The following is a 20,078-nucleotide window of genomic DNA, read 5'->3' on the forward strand; positions in this document are numbered from 1 at the left end:
TTTTGGGATAGTGAATTTACTAGGCATTTACAAGGCAACACTGAAAGACATACACTTGGTGTTTGAGATAAAGTAACTTTCTCTCCTAGGAGATGTATCAGCTTTTGACTTGTTGCCTTCATAAACTTTATTTTATGAAAGAATACATTGGTTCTAGAAATTCCCCTGTAAAAATGTGGCTTGGTTGACAAAACAGTCATTCCTTTTTCATGTTTTCCTTGGTCAACTCTCAAAAATTTGCAGAACTACAGTCTTATTTCAGGTATACCAAAGCTTAATTGTATGTATTTAAATGCTCCTCAGTTTTCAAAGCACTATTCACAGAAAACTCCACTTTTATTTACAGACCATCTCACTGAGTTTCAGAAGCAAATAACCTTTAGCCATAATATAAGATATTTTCTGAATAAATTGTGCCAAATAGTAAGAGCTCTCCAAGGTTAATTTGACAATTTGCATGAGAATGATGTCAGCAGAAAACCAAAATAGTACCTATTCTTAGAAGTTAAATATCCACTGCAAAGATTAAAAGCACAGCCTGCTAGCCTGAACAAGGCTAGGCATGAATTCTGTGTGTTATGGTTGATTAGATTACAAATGAATAGACCATCTAATCTGGAATAAAAATCACACTTTTCTGAGTTCAGAATTGCGTCTACATATAGATAAGAATAGCATTAAATATGCAAAGTCACATTTATCTGTAATTAAATCTCACAAAATTATCATTAATGAGATGGATGAGTTTTCCAATTCCATCATCTTATGTTTGTGGATTTGTGCTTTCGGGCCCTGTCTTCTTCAAACAGGCTGAGAGCAGTCTTGGTTAAAAAAATAAAATGAATGATATTAAGTGATCCACCCACAGATATTGAGCCAACTGAATTAAGAGGTTTTAGCATATCAAATTCCAAGTTGTCTGAAGAAGGCAAATTAATTTTTATTTTCCTTAAAAAAAAAAAAGAAAAAGCAAGGAACCCTTTACCAAGCAACTAGTGTGACTTGCACATTCTCATTTATAACTGAGACCTGTAGGACCTTAGACCCTTCATTTAACTTTTATCAGTCCCACATCTAGACTTGAGCTTCTTGACTTCAATTTGATGGCTTTCTCTTCTGCAAAATCTAAGAAGGAGCAGTGTAAGAATGTTGAGGCTTACAGGAAAATGTAATTCTTCGATATTTTGTCCGGTGCTAACAATGGTATTGCCTTTATTAACCTGTTTTAGGATTTGATTAGATGATGCCTGTAGAGAGCTCAACGTTGTAAATGTGACATGCGAAGTAGCCAATAAATGCATGCTTTCTGCATTATTTGAATTCACTAATTATCCGGACAATAATTCTTGACATACAGACACTTTTCTTGTCTCTGCAGTCTTGCGACCTCTGCCATGGAGAGGATAAGGTTCCCTGGGGCTGATGATCTCCCCACCAGGAGTCTTCATTTGCCTCCAGGACTCTCTCCCTCTGACTTCCAGCATCTCTCATCTTCCCATCCTGGTGCCTTCCCTTGGGCTCCACCATTGGCCTTCCCACTGCTCTAGGACCCCAACCCCTGTGTCCAAAGCATCTCCATTCTGTCTCCCTGGCTCCTTCCCCAGGCCTGTGCCAACACCTTGCCTGAGCTGATAGGTCTAAGCAGGCACGGGAAGGGACATGTGACAGGAGTGTGTGGGTCAGGCTGGAGGCTCAGACAGGTATTATGAGGCAGTCCACGTTACAAAGCCCGGAAGTGCCCGGGCATCCTGGGTAAGTCTGACTCAGAACTGGGGTTCTCTCCAGGGGGCCTTGAGGCCACCAAAGATCAACGACTACAGATATGGAAGAGGCCCTTACTAAAGCAGGCAAGCCTGAAGAGCAGTTAGGAACTTGTGCTCTGCAGTCACAGAGCCTGGGCACAAATGCTGGCTTCATCTGCACCAGCCACGTGACTCTGGCATTCTCCTATCCCTTTGTGCCTCAGCTTCTTCCCTTCTAAAACGGTAATGGCAACAGATTCTGCCTTGCAGTAATGCTGCAGAGACGAAATTAGAGTTTCTATAGCCTAGCGCAAATAAAAACAACATTTTCTTATCATTGTCTTCCAGACAGCACTCATCCCGGGTTACACTGCCCCACGTAATACTGGGGTTCCATGACACATTACCCATTGTAACTTCTATAAATAGACTCTTAAAGCAGGATTGCTGGAAGGGAGAGACAGATAACAGAAGAGACTGTGAAAGGAAGTCCGTGACATTTCTGTGGTCAGTTGCTTATAGATGTGTCAGCATCTTATTGGCCAGAGGCACCGTGCTGTCTCCAGGTGTCTTATGGGCTCTCCAGTATGCCTTAAATTAGCTTAAGTTCTCTTTATTACAGTACATGCCACTTAAATATAATGCTTCAAAAGCTCAATAACCAAATTATCCTCATAACATAAAGACTATGAATGTTATATCTCAATGTTAAAATGTCAAATTTTGCACAAAGTCCAAATTAGAGCTCATCCCAACAGTCACTTAGAAGGATCCTGGGCTAATGTGCCCTGTTGCCTTGTTTCAGCAGGTTACAACCTATGTTTCGTTTTTACTTGGATACAATTCCTTTTCTATAGAAAATAGGTCAGATCTCATATTTTTCCTTAGTTTCTATAAAACTATCAATAGCTCCAATAAACTGACCTCTCTGGAGAGAAAGAAAGCCTGGCTTAGGGTTTGGAACTACATCTTACACTGGTTATCTGAATGTCCTAATATTGATTTGATTAACTCCCAAACCAATATTAAAGTAAAACTCTGAGCCTGAAAGATAGAGGAACAGGGGAAAAAAGGAGTTAGTGCCTGGGATTTTACAGTGGCTACGACAGGGCACCTGGAGACATTTGTGGGAAGCTTTTCTCTTTTTTTTGAGCAGAGTGGGTAACCCTTTATTTCACTATAGACAGACTGGATTTATCTTGCTTTTACCTTTAGAATTCAACAGAAAAGTGTAATTTTTTCTTTCTTTTTTTTTTTTTTTTTTTTGAGACACAGTTTCACTCTGTCGACCAGGCTAGAGTGCAGCGGTGCGATCTCGGCTCACTGTAACCTCCGCCTCCCACGTTCAAGTGATTCTCATGCCTCAACCTCCGGAGTAGCTGGGATTACAGGCATATGCCACCACACCCAGCTAATGCTTTTGTATTTTTAGTAGAGACGTGGTTTTCCTATGTTGGCCAGGGTGGTCTCAAACTCCTGATCTCAAGTGATCCACCCACCTTAGCCTCCCAATGTGCTGGGATTACAGGCAGAAAAATGTAATTTTAATAAAATACCCATTTTAAGACAATTCATTTTTTTTTTTACCACACATTAATATTAAGAAGAATCACTTTAGGAAAACAGTTTAACATTCTAAAATGAGTACCAGGTGGTGTTTTCCTTCTCCCTCTCTCAATTCTAACAATAAGACCCCAGTGATTCAATTTTTAGAAGCTGAAAGCAATTTAATAGGGCTTTTCAGGGGGAGCTGCTCTTTCAGAAGTAGCCTTTGAAATTACCATAATTGATGATAATTACTCTCAGAAATGAATAAAGAGCAATAAGCTTTAAAAAATCAGATAGTCAAAGAGATACCATACCTTAAAGTGCGATTTTGAAAATTATGCTGACCCATGGGTACATCCTATATTGAGAAAAAAGGTTATTAATTGTCAAAACATGTTTCAAGAAGAATGCTGCAATGATAATGAGGTGAAAACATATTTCCTCTTATCATGGACAGTAACATTTAGCTAACAAATAATTACTCATGTGGAGAAAAAGAGCTTAATCCTAAATGTGAATCAAGGTGTAAACTCAGTTTATTTTTGGAATGTTGGTGTAATCTCTAAACTCAGGATGCTAGAAGCATCAGGATTGTTGTCTGGAGTTTTAAGATTTATAGCCTGCTATTATCAGATCTGATTTCAAACAGTGGCCTGCCAGGGACTGATAACAGAGTTACCATCAGTAACCTATAACCATGTGAAAATGGACTTTGGTATCAGACAAATATTAGAAAATGCTGTAGAAAGAACAAAAATATAACCACAAAATCTGTAGTCATCCCCAGCACTGAACTGGGGTTTTAAGAAACAGTACCATTGGTTAAGTATGTGAAATCACAAACCATTCGACAAAATGAAGAAATCAGCAAAGGGGTGCTGGTAGTTCCCAAAGGAGAAATGGAAGAGAGACAAAATTTATCAGTGGAAAAGCCATTGTCAAATATTCAATAATAGGCTTTCAAGGAAAGATTGCCTTTACACATTTACAGTGGGAATGAAAATAAAAGTTGGAACAAAACTGCTCCAAAGAAACTTTGGTTTGCTGCTTTGATTTCCAAGGTTATATTAGGATATGGATTTAGCCTACAGAAAGGAAAGATTTTTTTGAAAAAGTAATTGAGCTCCAAGTTTCATTGCATACAGTAAAGTAATGTATTATTCAAGAGCTCTATCAATGTTGAATCAAGAGTGAATGGAGTTCTGCATAGGGGATTAGATAAAGGAATCACTTTCAGCAATGTCAATTGTTTGACCCTGGGATTTATAAGTGAAAACTCCGATGAGGTCTTTCTGAAAGTGAGTGAGACACACAATTAAGTCAAAGTGATTTGGGCTTAATGCCTCACCAAAAACTTGGGACTTTCTTGAACTATGCTATACTGCTGCTAAGGCAATCCAAGCCTGGCTTTGAACCTGCAACAGGTGGGACCAGATGGTTAAGAAAATAGAGTTCGTTCAAGAGGTCCTTTGATTTTTATAAACAACTTTCTGAAATTGAGGCACTCAACAGTTCCAGCCATATCTTGAAGAAGGCATCTTCATCAACACATAACACCAGATTAAAGTCAGACTGAAACCATTCCTGGATCCTACGCTCAGATAATAAAAGAGACAGTCACTCTTAAGTCTTAAGACAATAAAGGCTGATAAGAAATAAACAACAACAACAATATACCTGGAAAAGTAAGCCCTTTCCCCACAGGAACACATGAAAAACAGCACAGGAAATCACATTCGAGTATTTATATATGATTCTTACTCCTTAAAAACCAACCAACCAACCAATTGCTGATGTACAATAAATCCCGATGGGAAATGTAGTTATCAGACATCGCACTAACTAGCAAGACTGAGGCTAACTTATCCAAGTTACTGTTTTTCATGAGTGACAGAAACATAGGCTTTCACTGGTTGGATACTGGACTCCTAGGATACTGTTTCTCTAACAGATCTAAATGCTGGAAGGCCCCAGCTGCCCCAGGCCTCCCACCTTGGACTGTTCTCTTCTTGATGGTTTTATCCAGTCCCATGGCTTCAAATATCGTCTACAACCTGATGACGTTCACATTCATGCCTCCATCTTGGACCTGTCCCATGAGTTCTAGACTTGCAGATCCAACTGTCTACATCCTCGCTGCACTTAACTATAGATTAGAAGATGTCCAGCAGAAAAGTCTTAATTTTTCCATCTTAAATAATCTGGTTTCCCCCTTGTATTTGTCATCTCAATTAACGGCATTATCATTGTTCCAGCTGTGGGGCCAAAAAGTTTGGATGCATCTCTGTTCCTAATGTTCATGCATATCCAATCCATCACCAAGTCTTATTGACTCTACTTTCACCTTAGCCCCTGAATTTGCTTCTCGTTGCTTCCACTGCTAAACTCTTGGCATAAGGGGCTATCATACTTACCGGGGACCCCTGCACTCTTGCTCCATTATTCCAAAGCCTAAATTATATCATGACCCTCCCTTGCTAAGATTCTCCATGACTTCCAATTGCACATAGAATGCAATATAAATTTTTACTGTGGTGCATCTTACCCCATGACCTCCCTTTGCTCATTGTTCACGATGCTGCAGCCACAGCAGCTTCCTGTCTCCAGGGGACACCACACTCACTTTCATCTTTGCGCCACTGACTTTGTTTTTCTGCCACCTCCTCTTCCCATTCACTCATTTCTCCCTTTGAGACTCCCTCAGCTGACTTACTACAGTGGCCATCCCATTTACTCCGGACGCCATCACTCAATTTTATCTTCCTCATGGCCCTCATCAGCACCTCACATGATCTTGTTCATTTGTTTGTTTTTCTATCTGCGATCCCTCTTTTGCTATTAAAATGCAAATGCTAGGACTTGTGCAGTCTTACTGATTGTCTGATGGGTCATGGTCTTCCGTCTGATAGTCACATTTACTTTTTAGTTGAAAAAGATGAAGAGAAGTTGGGAGAAGAAATATAAGTAAGCCAAAACATGAATGCTAAGCCCCTGCCTGTTGGGCGTGGGAGTGTCACTTTGAGACCTTGGGACAGACGGGGGCCCAGGGCGACTGGAAAATTCCACTTTCACCTGACAACTGGCATGTTCCTTCTCATCAGACAATAAGAATTATGTAATATTATATTTTTAAAAAGTTGTAACTGCATCCTTAGCACAGTTAATAGCATTATACATGAAATTTTACCCCCAGATAGTTCTAAAATCTAAAAATACTATGGGGATTATCCTAAGTGCTTGGCTGTATTTACTTTTCTCTCCTCCTATGGGCCTTTCTATTTTCCATCTCCATTGCAGCCATGCCATCTTATTGCAGATGTCCCTGGTGTAAGGAGCTTCAGTGCTTTCTCATATGCTGGAAGTTGGAGGGGAACATGGAACCATAACAAGATAGTATCCACTGCTGCCAACACAGCCTGGACATTTGGGCAATGAAGAAATGGGCTTGATGATACTACTTAAACTCCAAGAGCATCATGCCTTTGTCTTTTTATTAAGAACCTCAAGGCTTTCTACTTCACGATATAATTTTTTTTTTTTTTTTTTTTTTTTTTTTTTTTTTTTTGAGACGGAGTCTCGCTCCGTCACCCAGGCTGGAGTGCAGTGGCGCGATCTCGGCTCACTGCAAGCTCCGCCTCCTGGGTTCACGCCATTCTCCTGCCTCAGCCTCTCTGAGTAGCTGGGACTACAGGCGCCCGCCACGACGCCCGGCTAATTTTTTGTATTTTTAGTAGAGACGGGGTTTCACCGTGGTCTCGATCTCCTGACCTCGTGATCCGCCCGCCTCGGCCTCCCAAAGTGCTGGGATTACAAGTGTGAGCCACCGCGCTCAATTAATAAATAGTTGTATTTAATTGCTACTATCAGTTGTAAATAACACTGTCTTGGGTTATGAAGCTATAATGCAAAATCACGCTAGGGTGGAACCCTTAGCAACGTCAGCATGGAGCTCACTCATACCCTGATGGTTGTTCATAAGGGCCTCTCTGAGAAGAAGAAGGTGATCAGTTTGTTTCTTACAGACAGGAGTTATTTTGGCAGGAGATGCCCAGCCTTTGGTTTTGGGAAGTTAGCTTTCCCCCAGTGCTCAGGCATTGGAGGCAGGGGAGGGCATACCGTGGTGCTGATCTTGCCGTTCTCTGTGGTCATGCTGTCCCTGTGATGTAGGTGTGCAAAGGGCTTGGCCGCCCCCCAGGACTCCAAGTACCGGGTCATGCGGACCGAGGCCCTCATTTTGGCTCCGTCGAGGGTGTGGCGAGGTCTGAAGAGATGCTGGGGGCTCCGTCGTTCTCCCTTGGGGTGAGAAACAAAGCATCACACCTGGCACAGCACAAGGCCACACATGATCCTTTTGGCATCAACCTCATTGGACTAGGGTCATTCCTCCTGACAGCCCTCTATTCGCCCTGTGTGTTTTCTGTCCTTATTCCTTCAGTGTTACTGGGGAACACACTATTTGAGTTGAGGGAATCTTTTTTCAGCTAGCAAAACATACATGTAATTGAGACTTAGAAAAAAAATGACATGTTAATGGACATTTTTTATTAAGTAAATTCTTAAAACAGAATGTGCTGATCTGTTTAGCTTTTTCTTGATGGTTGTGTTTTTCTAAAGTGATAACTGTAGCTGTTTCTAATGCTACATAGCCCCAAACACCGTGTTTTGGTGTTCTTTACCTGAACATAATGTTCTTTGTACATGTGTTTTCTGAGCCTTCACCCGCCCATCATCTCCCAGTCCCTGCTGCTTGCCACACATCTATCACCAGATCGATCATCAAGCTAGTTGAAAGTTTGTCTTCAAAGGTGAAACTGGGGCTTCCCAGATGCTACCACAAGTAAATGTCCATAACGTTGATCTTGTTGATTTTATGATATTGGTTTTCATGGTTCAGAGGTCTTTCTTGCTGATATTTGCACCATTTATCAGCTGTGTAATTTGGGAAGAATTACATAACCCCTGAAAGCTTCAGATTCTTAATCTGTAAATAGTGATAATACCCATTTGGCAGGAATTTGAGAAGGGTTAAAAGAAATGAGAACTCTAAGCCCCTTGATCTGGCCTAAATGTGGTGTGAATGAAATAAGAGATAGTTTCTCACTGTTTGTATAGGGTGGATCATCTTCCAGGCAATAGATGTTCTTATGTTACGGAAGGCAAATATGCTTGTGCATACAGACAATCTCGCAAGCATGTCTATGTAATATTTATGTGTTAATCTTTCAAATATTTCTCCTCTTCTTTTTTTTGTATATGTTCATCCTATTTTACTTAATTGGATTTTTATCTTCTAAAGCCCTAAGTCAATCATTTTCTCTTTATTTAATTTCCCAACTGACAGGTATCAACAGCTGTGTCCACTGAGAGGCTTTCAGATGCAGCGTCCACCAAGGAATACACTGACTAACACACACGATGGCCTGAACTAGCAACCTGCATCAACACCCTCATCCTTCAGACAAGCAATGCACTTCAACTGCTCATTTAATAAGTATTTGAATTCATAATTACAAAACATCTTCTGCAATTAAACCACCATATGCATTTAAAATATTTTGGGGACAAAGAGTAGCAAAGAATTATATTGGATATTGACTAAAAACACTTATGAATATCAATAATTTGCTCCTCCTCCCTTTTCATCATAGACTCTTTACAACGATACTGACCTTGGGGTTGATTACAAAGTAGGTTTTCACCAGGTGCTGTTTTAAATATGGGTCCCTAATGTCACCATCTCCCTCCTCCACTTTATAAGCGCCATTCAAGTGCTCCAGGGTGACGGAAGAAATGTGAACACGTCTGAAATTGCATTTTAAAATCACAGTCAAGACATAAAAGGATAAGTGTGAAGAAAGGTTTCTATTTGCTCATGATTTCTGAAATAATTTATCCACCAAATGAAGGAAAGCCTACATGTTCTTAGGAGCACTGACCGCAATTAAAGTTTATATTCTATTGACTACTGCTTTGAAAAGATGCTCTTAGAGGTCATGCACTACTAGTTTTGGAGCTTCTCTGCACTCACAGAAAGCTGCATGGTGGGTATGATGAATTACAGCAAATACAACTTGATTATCTTGAATTTTTGTGAGAATATCTTTGAAATGTATGTCATGGGCATTTTAGGAAGTATGCTAATCTGTATAATAATGTAGATTTTCTTTCTCAGTGCTTGCTCTCGTGCTTCTCTAAACTATAGCCCTTGATAAAGATTCTCTTGACTGAAATATGTTATTCTCCCCAGAGAAGGATGCTGTGGTCACTTATTTTAATATAATGGTTTTAGAGGTCAACAGTTCTAGACAGATGCCATATCTGGACTGTTTTGTAAAACATCTTTAAATCAGATCTCTATTCATACATTTGCAAATAAGTAAAAGTTTGTAATTTACTGTCTGATATTCACAGTCTTTGAACTATGGACAATAGGGGTTGTGGTGTAGGGACTTGAGAGCTCATCTTTATCTGCTTAACATAAGAGGCCATTGGGTATAAGTAACATGATACCAACAGAGGCAACAGAAGTGATCAAAAACTGAGCACTCCGTCATTAGGCTGGTAATCTGTCATCCCTAATAGTGCTGCCTGCTTGAAGAAAGAAATCCAATGCTTGGCCTTACCCAGGGACCCCTCCAGCTTCCATGTGGTTGGCCAAGGTCACATCATGTGACCACACATCATACTGCCACTTCTGCAGGCCAATCACGCCGCACAGGACATTCCCAGAATGCACGCCCACGCGCATGTTGATATCAACTCCAGTAGCATCCCTCACTTTCCTAAAGAGAAGGGAAGTAAGGTCATGATCAAGTAACATCCACTGTTTCCTTTAACTCTTGGCCAATTTTCCCAGTATTTTATTATTCAGAATCTTTCAAACTGTCGGAAATGACCATAAACCTTCCTATGGCAGGAGATCACTCCTCTGAACTAAGAAGGGTTTTTCCTTCCAGTCATTCCAGATTAGACCAATGTTCTTGCTATTAAAGCCAGATCAGGCCAGACTATAGTGATGACAAAACATTTTGGCTATAACTTTAACTTCTGCAACGGATATGTATCAAGCAAATACCATGTGCTGGCACATGTCTGCATTTTCGTACTAGAATCACGTGACATTGCCTTGTAATGTCAGAAACAGTCTTAAACAGGGTTTGCAATTTTAGTGCTTAGCACAATGTACCTCTCCAATGAATATCTTCTGCTAATAAGTGAACAATATAGCTCATTTGTGAGCTTAATAATGATTTTAGCCTACATAAGAATTTTTAGCAAAATAATCATGACATTAAGCCTTTCCAGTTGTGCACATTCTTTAACAAAAAGAGAAAAAATACTTTTTAGGACCTTATCACCAACTCATTAACAGAGAAAAATGATGAACTTCAATGAAGAAAAAATGGAAATGCTTGGCAATGCTTATTTGTTCTTGCTAGCTGAATACATTAAAGTAGTATTGCAAAAGAAGTACAGGAAGGTGTTCCTAGTTACATCGAAAGAATTACCCAAGAGGCAATGTGGAGGGAAGCAATGATGCCGACTGCAGCACAATCAAACAAAGACACCACCACTTGTGAATCGTAGTGAAATGAATCATTAACATCTCAAAATGGCATAGGCATGTATGTCATGCTTAAATGATATAATGATACCATTTTAGCATGCTAAAAATGATCAAACGAAATGGACCCACGATATAAAAATAAATCGCACTGTGAAAAAAGAATATAGAAAGATATTTTCCTTCCCGTTTCCTTTCCTTTTTTTCCCTCACTGTCTTCCTTTCTTGTTTTTGCAAAAAACCCAGCTACCCATTTGGCTCTATGCAAGTCATCCAAACCTTTCCTTCCTGCCCCACAAAACGAGCCAGAGCATCAGCAGGACAAGAAGACCCACCCCCACCCCTCTGCCCTGCATCTGCAGGCTGTGGCTGTGTGAGCACCAGGGCGTCCCCACCTCCGGACTTTGCTTATAATGACTCCTCTTCCTGCTCCCCATGCCCCCAAGCCTCCCTTTGGTGTCATGTGGCCAGCTGGCATTGTTCTTCCGGGCTCAGGCACAGCCCCATTCAGAAAGGCTTTCTGTTCTCTCCCCTCTAGGCTGGTCTGGGCAGCCTTGCTGCCTCTGTCCTCTAACTGCCCTGAGGGCAATTAGCACTCCCTGTCTGTCTCCATCTCCGCCCTCAGCAGAAATTCAGCCTGGGTGGACACAATCTCCTCCAAGTGGATTGTTGACCTCTCAAAGGGTTCAAGGCCCAATGCAACAGCACAACTTCATACAAGTTTACTAATGGACCAAGGTCATTTTTGAAAAATGTACTGTGCTTCTGTCTTTGAGCAATGATGATTCTGAAAAATTCGTTAGAGAACCCATAATTGTTCTTAACATTTTATGTTGTTGAGAGGACATTTCCAACCACATGGCGTTTCTGTTTACCAAAGTAGGCCAGCAGAGAGCCAAGGAAGGATAAAAAGGGAGGAAAAAGGAGTCTCAGATTGTCCATTTGACAGAGCTGAACTCCTTAATGAGCTGACTGGTTAAAACATTAAAACCGTCTCCATGTTGTCTTTTCAAAAAAATGAGTTGACCGTGGGTTCAAATGAATCAATTAGCCACATGTTTTTGTTTTTTTTTTTTCTTTTGAGACCAGTCTCACTCTGTCGCCCAGGCTGGAGTGCAGTGGCACGATCTCGGCTCACCGCAAGCTCCGCCTCCCGGGTTCACGCCATTCTCCTGCCTCAGCCTCCCCAGTAGCTGGGACTACAGGCGCACGCCAAACCGCGCGGCTAATTTTTTGTTTTTTAGTAGAGACGGGGTTTCAGCGTGTCAGCCAGGATGGTCTCGATCTCCTGACCTCATGATCCACCCGCCTCAGCCTCCCAAAGTGCTGGGATTACAGGCGTGAGCCACCGCGCCCTGCCAAATAGCCACATGTTTTGTTGCATGTATATGCAATTTACATGATCTATAGAAAAGCGTTGAAGTCATTGCTTAAAGCTTGCAACAGTAGTAGGTAAACAGTACAGTTTAAGAGAAGGCTTAATCCCTTATAAAATCAAGGTCCTGAATATTACTTGATTAAAAATAATTTGCATGTTCATGGCAGAAAAAAGAAATGTTTCTAAGCATTGGAAATGTTCCAGAACTGCAGCTGAAGTGCCTCTGCAGTGGTGCCTGGGCTAGCAGGGAATGAGGCGCTGCTAAGTGTGGAGGTGTGAACACAAAGGGAAGAGCAGGCAGCCGTCTGGGACTCATGCTGCTGGTTCCTATGACACTGAGACCATCTGGCAAAAACCCAAGTGCCAGGTGTGCATGTTCCCCTCACCAGCTTAAAAAATGAAAATTCCTGTCTGGTACCCATCCCACCTCATGGCTCAATGAATTGGAATGGAAATGCGTATCCTTGCATGGGAGAGAGGATGAAAGTGGACAATTACTGGAACGTGCTGAGATGTCCTCTCTGTTGCTGCCCTTTCATGAAGGTGGGGTGTAACAAAATAAACTTTGTTTTTTTGTTTTTTGTTTTTTTTTGACAGAATCTTGCTCTGTTGCCCAGGCTGAAGTGCAGTGGTGTGATCTCGTCTCACTGCAACCTCCATCTCTGGGGTTCAAGTGATTCTCCTGCCTCAGCCTCCTGAGTAGCTAAAATTACATGCATGCACCACCACACCTGGCTAATTTTTGTATTTTTGTAGAAACAGGGAAAATGGCCATACTACCCAAGGTAATTTATAGATTTATAGATTCAGTGCCATCCCCATCAAGCTACCAATGACTTTCTTCACAGAATTGAAAAAAACTACTTTCAAGTTCATATGGAACCAAAAAAGAGCCTGCATTGCCAAGTCAATCCTAAGCCAAAAGAACAAAGCTGGAGGCATCATGCTACCTGACTTCAAACTATACCACAAGGCTACAGTAACCAAAACAGCATGGTACTGGTACCAAAACAGAGATACCGGCCAATGGAACAGAACAGAACCCTCAGAAATAATACCACACATCTACAACCATCTGATCTTTGACAAACCTGACAAAAACAAGAAATGGGGAAAGGATTCCCTATTTAATAAATGGTGCTGGGAAAACTGGCTAGCTATATGTAGAAAGCCGAAACTGGATTCCGTCCTTACACCTTATACAAAAATTAATTCAAGATGGATTAAAGACTTAAATGTTAGACCTAAAACCATAAAAACCCTGAAGAAAACCTAAGCAATACCATTCAGGACATGGACCTGGGCAAGGACTTCATGTCTAAAACACGAAAAGCAATGGCAAGAAAAGCCAAAATTCACAAATGAGATCTAATTAAAGAGTTTCTGCACAGCAAAAGAAACTACCATCAGAGTGAACAGGCAACCTACAGAATGGGAGAAAATTTTTGCAATCTACTCATCTGACAAAGGGCTAATATCTAGAATCTACAAAGAACTCAAACAAATTTAAAAGAAAAAAATCAAAAAGTGGGTGAAGGATATGAACAGACACTTCTCAAAAGAAGACATTTATGCAGCCAACAGACATACGAAAAAATGCTCATCATCACTGGCCATCAGAGAAATGCAAATCAAAACCACAATGAGATACCAACTCACACCAGTTAGAATGGCGATCATTAAAAAGTCAGAAAACAACAGGTGCCGGAGAGGATGTGGAGAAATAGGAACACTTTTACACTGTTGGTGGGACTGTAAACTAGTTCAACCACTGTGGAAGACAGTGTGGCGATTCCTCAAGGATCTAGAACTAGAAATACCATTTGCCCCAGCCATCCCATTACTGGATATATACCCAAAGGATTATAAAACATGCTGTTATAAAGACACATGCACACGTATGTTTATTGCGGCACCATTCACAATAGCAAAGACTTGGAACCGGCCGGGCGCGGTGGCTCACGCTTGTAATTCCAGCACTTTGGGAGGCCGAGGCAGGCGGATCATGAGGTCAGGAGATCGAGACCACGGTGAAACCCCGTCTCTACTAAAAATACAAAAAATTAGCCAGATGTGGTGGCAGGCGCCTGTAGTCCCAGCTACTCGGAGAGGCTGAGGCAGAATGGCATGAACCCAGGAGGTGGGGGTTGCAGTGAGCCAAGATTGCGCCACTGCACTCCAGCCTGGGTGACAGAGCGAGAGTCCATCTCAAAAAAAAAAAAAAAAAAAAAAAAAAAGACTTGGAACCAACCCAAATGTCCACCTGGATTAAGCAAATGTGGCACATATACACCATGGAATACTATGCAGCCATAAAAAAGGATGAGTTCACGTCCTTTGTAGGGACATGGATGAAGCTGGAAACCATCATTCCCAGCAAACTATCGCAAGGACAAAAAACCAAACACCGCATGTTCTCACTCATAGGTGGGAATTGAACAATGAGAACACTTGGACACAGGAAGGGGAACATCACACACTGGGGCCTGTTGTGGGGTGGGGGGAGCGGGGAGGGACAGCATTAGGAGATATACCTAATGTAAATGACAAGTTAATGGGTGCAGCACACCAACATGGCACATGTATACATATGTAACAAACCTGCACATTATGCACATGTACCCTAGAACTTAAAGTATAATAATAATAAAAAAAAGAAACAGGGTTTCACTATGCTGGCCAGGCTGGTCTCAAGCTCCTGACCTCAGGTGATCGGTCCACCTCGGCCTCCCAAAGCACTGGGATTACAGGCATGAGCCACCATGCCCAGCCCCAAATAACCATTTTATTGATCACCTTGTCTACTATACGTGAAACAAACAGAGGAAGAATGTGGAATCCCTTGTTCTGCAAGTGGCAGGTAACAGGGACGCAAAGCCTGACTTGAGGATTGAGTTGAGGGATCAGCAAGAATTGGGAGAGGTCCCTCAAACCTGTTGACATTACTGAGATTCTGCACACATAAGATACTACTGATGCATCAATGATCAAAAATAAATAAAATGTGGTATATACCTACGGGGGAATATTATGCTGTCATCAAAAGCATCAAAAGGTGCTGACACATGCCACCACAAAAATGAAACTTGACAACACTAGGCTGAGTGACAGAAGCCAAACACAAAAGGAAAGATATTATATGATTCCATTTACGTGAACTATCCAGAATAGTAAATAGAAAGTAGACTAGAGATGGCCAGGAGCTGGGGAAGGGGTAATTGGGAGTTACTGCTTAATGGGTACAGAGTTTCCGTCTGGGGTGATGAAAATTTTCTGGAAGTTGACAGTGGTGATGGTTACACAACATTTTGAATTTACTCAACATCACTGCACATAACTATACATTTTATTGTATCATTGTACATTTTTATATACACATAAAATGATTCAAAGCATAAGATTTATGGCACACATATTTTATCACAGTAAAAAATGTAATAGTATTTCTAATGAACTGGTGACATGCCAGTGCATGTAATGTAAGGATTCTTTCTCCTAAAACATCTTCAAGACATTGGAATAACTTAAACATTATGGAACTGGAAACAGTTCATTCAAAAGCAGAAAAAAGGCTTTAGTAAATGGGTGGATTCTTTAATCCAATGTGTTATTGATGCACATAATTTTGCCCTTCATAAGACTCTTTTCCACAACTAATTGAAAAGGAAATAAAAAAAATACTTCCTTCCAATAGTACTCATTTCACCTTCTGTTTGAAACCAACTTTGAGGTTGTCACCAGTGGCAGGTTACAAATTTGAAAAAAAAAATTAATATTTTTTTCCAATCCAATAGTTCCACCGATTGGATTCACTTAACATCTAGATCCATAGAATTAAAAATAGTTACTTACTTTTTTAAAGAAGCTAAAAACTATTTTTCATGTATCAGAGAGTACATATGATTTACTTATGGGAAGAAGCAATTATGGCTATTTCTCACACTATGCATTTTGTATAGGAAACTGAGTTCACACTAACCACTCTTTCCATCTCAACTCTCTCATCGACTTCATTTCCTTCCCATTTCTGATCTGTCCCACAGAAGCATGCAGGAGTTTGCCACGGAGCTAGTGAATATGGAACATGCGGGTCTCTCCATTTCATTGGCTGAGGCTGTGTGTGTGTGTGTGTGTGTGTGTGTGGTGGGTGCGAGGGGGTGGGGGGTGGGGGCATTAATCTTCCCAGGACTATGCTGGGGAAGTCACCTGTTAATATTTTAGTCACTTCAGCATATGATCAACACAGTGACAACAGGACTTGATGTATTCTCACGTAAAGCCCTTTCTACTTTAATCCTGAGACAAGGAATGAGAACATCAAGCTCTTAATTCCAACCCTGTTCAGATTAAAAAAAAAAAAAGTCGAGGATAAGGTCATATCATTTGACCAAAATGGACAATCAAAAACCCAATGAAGTACAATATTCCAATCATGCAGTCAGCAAACAAAAGGCTTTATTATTTATAAGAATATTCTGGCTTTTACAAAGGGCATTACTAAAGAAGGTACTGCTAATCAAATTGTGATGCTGGTAATAAAAATTACCCTTTTACCTTATATTTTTACCTTGTAGTAGTCAATGGTAATGATATCATTATTCTATGTAAGCAAATCTTCTCTGGAATCACAGTGAAAAAAATTACAGATACAATGCAGAAAACATATGTTACAAATACAAATTAAAATTAAATTCACAGAGCTGAGCATTTTTGACTCGATGAAAATATTTTTGTATTGGTTTTTTTTTTTTTTTTTTTTTTTTTTGAGACGGAGTCTCGCTCTGTCGCCCAGGCTGGAGTGCAGTGGCGCAATCTCGGCTCACTGCAAGCTCCGCCTCCCGGGTTCACGCCATTCTCCTGCCTCAGCCTCTCCAAGTAGCTGGGACTACAGGCGCCCGCCACCACGCCCGGCTAATTTTTTTGTATTTTTAGTAGAGACGGGGTTTCACCGTGGTCTCGATCTCCTGACCTCGTGATCCGCCGGCCTCGGCCTCCCAAAGTGCTGGGATTACAAGCGTGAGCCACCGCGCCCGGCCTGTATTGGTTTTTTATATTAACTGCAGTCTGATTGTAAAAACTACCTCTTCCCTTACAATGTGTGTGAAGCCACAGAATTTGTCAGAAATTGGAAAGATGATAACATGTGCACACTTTTACCTTAAGATCAAAGAAGACATTCAAAATGTCTTTTAAAAATCACCTTTGAAACAAACAAAATTGTCCCTTCCTATACATTACCAACTCAGTTTCACTGCAATCTAAGGCTCATAGTAACAATACTAGGCTGGGTCAGGCAGCGCATACCTATCATGCCAACAATTTGGGAGGCCAAGGCAAGCAGATCGCTTGAGCTTAGGAGTTCAAGACTAGCCTGGGCAACACAGAGACACCCTGTCTCTACAAAAAATACAAAAATTAGCTGGATGTGGTGGTGCTTGCCTGTAGTCCCAGCTACTTGGGAAGCTGAGGTGGGCGGATTGCTTTGGGCTCAGGAGGTAGAGGCTGTAGTGAGCTGTGATCTTGTCACTGCACTCCAGCCTGGGTGACAGACCATGACCTTATCTCAACAGCAAACAAACAAACAAAAATAATACTAAACACTTAATGAAGTTTTACTTTCCATTGAGTTACTCACATCCCAATAAATGGGTTTCTGCACAATTATATTTAAATGCACAATAATGTATTTAATGCCAGTAGGCAGAACAATAGAAATAGTCACAGGTGAGATTTACAACCCCAAATTGCTAGACAGTTAAAAAAATGCTTACTGTTGTTTCCTGACTCAGGAAACAACAGATGCTGGAGAGGATGTGGAGAAATAGGAACGCTTTTACTCTGTTGGTGGGAGTGTAAATTAGTTCAACCGTTGTGAAAGACAGTGTGGTGATTCCTCAAGGATCTAGAACTAGAAATACCATTTGACCCAGCAATCCCATTACTGGGTATATACCCAAAGGATTATAAATCATTCTACTATAAAGACATATGCACACGTATGTTTATTGCAGCACTGTTCACAACAGCAAAGTCTTGGAACCAACCCAAATGTCCATCAATGATAGAGTGGATTAAGAAAATGTGGCACATATGCACCATGGAATACTATGCAGCCATAAAAAACGATGAGTTCATGTCCTTGGCAGGGACATGGATGAAACTGGAAACCATCATTCTCAGCAAACTAACAGAGGAACAGAAAACCAAATACCGCATGTTCTCACTCATAAGTGGGAGTTGAACAATGAGAACGCATGGACACAGGGAGGGGAACATCACATACCAGGGCCTGTCGGGGAGGGGTGGTGGGAGGGATAGCATTAGTAGAAATACCTAATGTAAATGATGAGTTGATGGGTGCAGGAAACCAACACAGCACATGTATACCTATGTAACAAATCTGCACGTTGTGCACATGTACCCCAGAACTTAAAGCATATAACAAAATTAGTCCACTTACTTTATGGCTTCACACATGTCCAGCCCCATTTTCACACAGTTCTTGGCATGGTTAGGGAGAGATATAGGGAGTCCAGATACACAGTAGTAGCAGTCTCCTAAAATTTTAATTCTCATGCATTCATTCTCCTGGAAGAATAAATTACAGAATTTCAGTTGCATTAAGCACTTGCAAAATGATCTAGATTCATGCAATATCATCAAGCGCCAGCTCTGCTCACACCATTCCAGGGGCGTCTGGAGAGAGCAATGAGAACCAGTTGGGCTTCCCTTCATTACTCAACCAGAATGAACTGCCCTCCCCTACATGCCGATTTCCAAAGAGGAATAAATAAAGAAAAGGGGAAAAAATGAGAAAGAAGGGAGAATGTTCTGGAATGATTTAAACTTCATAGAAGCAGAGAAGGATGGTGATGGGGCCGATCTCTTTAGTCTGAGCAGCTCCAAACATTAAGGGTGAAATAAAACATTCTATGCACAGCTGAGTCTTTCAGAGCAGAAAATGATGACCAGCACTCAGTATGAATTAGAATCTCAAGTCCTTCCCTACTGTGCTTATGGTTTATTTATTTTAAATCCAAAGCAGATTCTTACCTGCAGATATGTCACTTCTGATAGACATCACCACACCTAATAAGCTGCCATTCAATACTGCCAAGTAATTTAAAACTTAATTCTCATCTTAGGCTCAATTGTTTTAATGTAAAATTTGACTACCTCATTATTTTTCTGGGCTAAATTTTGTATTTATATTTTAATATTTAGATGAACTGCATTCATACATGTTGATCCTATATTTGTTTCTAACCGTTTGATGCAGCTTACAGACTCTCCAGTAAAAGAAAAAGAAAAACAAAAACAAAAAAAGATGTATCAAATGCAGGCATTTTTTTCTCTAACATGAACATAGGCTTATGTATAAACCGAATAAATTTGAAATAATCAAGTGAACACATCTTCTCAAGCATGTGTTAGATTTGCTGAATATTTTGCATATTTTTTCCCTGTCTGATAGTGCACAAGCCAGGATGTACTTTCGTATGTATCTACAGTACTACAGATGATGTGCTTAGTAATTCTTGATGACAATATCATAAATAAGAAAAAGGCAAACCACTACATATTAATCAAGCTTCCCTCTCATACTTCCTAAACAGATATTCTGAGACTAGAAAACATGACAGTTACAGTGAATGGCAATGGTTTTGAGTTCCTTAGTGTAAGGTTATGTGCTTTACATAGTACTCAGTGCACTGTGGTATCTGTTTGCCGACAATAAGCCCCCGTTATTGAACTGTGAGCCATGAACTCATGTCGAAGGCACACTGCCCCTCTGACCAATGATGGATAAACCAATGGCTGGATAGTCAGCCAAGGGTGTGTACTC

At 40.8% G+C, this 20,078-nt stretch overlaps 1 protein-coding gene across 1 annotated transcript in view; it reads right to left on the reverse strand.

The window, feature by feature from the left end:
- ADCY2 (adenylate cyclase 2) overlaps positions 1 to 20,078 on the reverse strand; it is a 436,796-nt gene that overhangs the window by 115,473 nt on the left and 301,245 nt on the right. The window contains exons 7-11 of the mRNA XM_055246496.2: positions 18,693 to 18,820; positions 9,914 to 10,072; positions 8,960 to 9,092; positions 7,407 to 7,583; positions 3,605 to 3,648 (exon numbers count right to left, since the gene is read on the reverse strand). Coding sequence (XP_055102471.1) covers positions 3,605 to 3,648; positions 7,407 to 7,583; positions 8,960 to 9,092; positions 9,914 to 10,072; positions 18,693 to 18,820 — 641 coding nt within the window. The remainder of the gene's footprint in view (positions 1 to 3,604; positions 3,649 to 7,406; positions 7,584 to 8,959; positions 9,093 to 9,913; positions 10,073 to 18,692; positions 18,821 to 20,078) is intronic.

The sequence above is a fragment of the Symphalangus syndactylus genome, chromosome 16 (genome assembly GCF_028878055.3).
Source record: "Symphalangus syndactylus isolate Jambi chromosome 16, NHGRI_mSymSyn1-v2.1_pri, whole genome shotgun sequence".
In the NCBI taxonomy this organism is placed as follows: Eukaryota; Metazoa; Chordata; class Mammalia; order Primates; family Hylobatidae; genus Symphalangus; species Symphalangus syndactylus.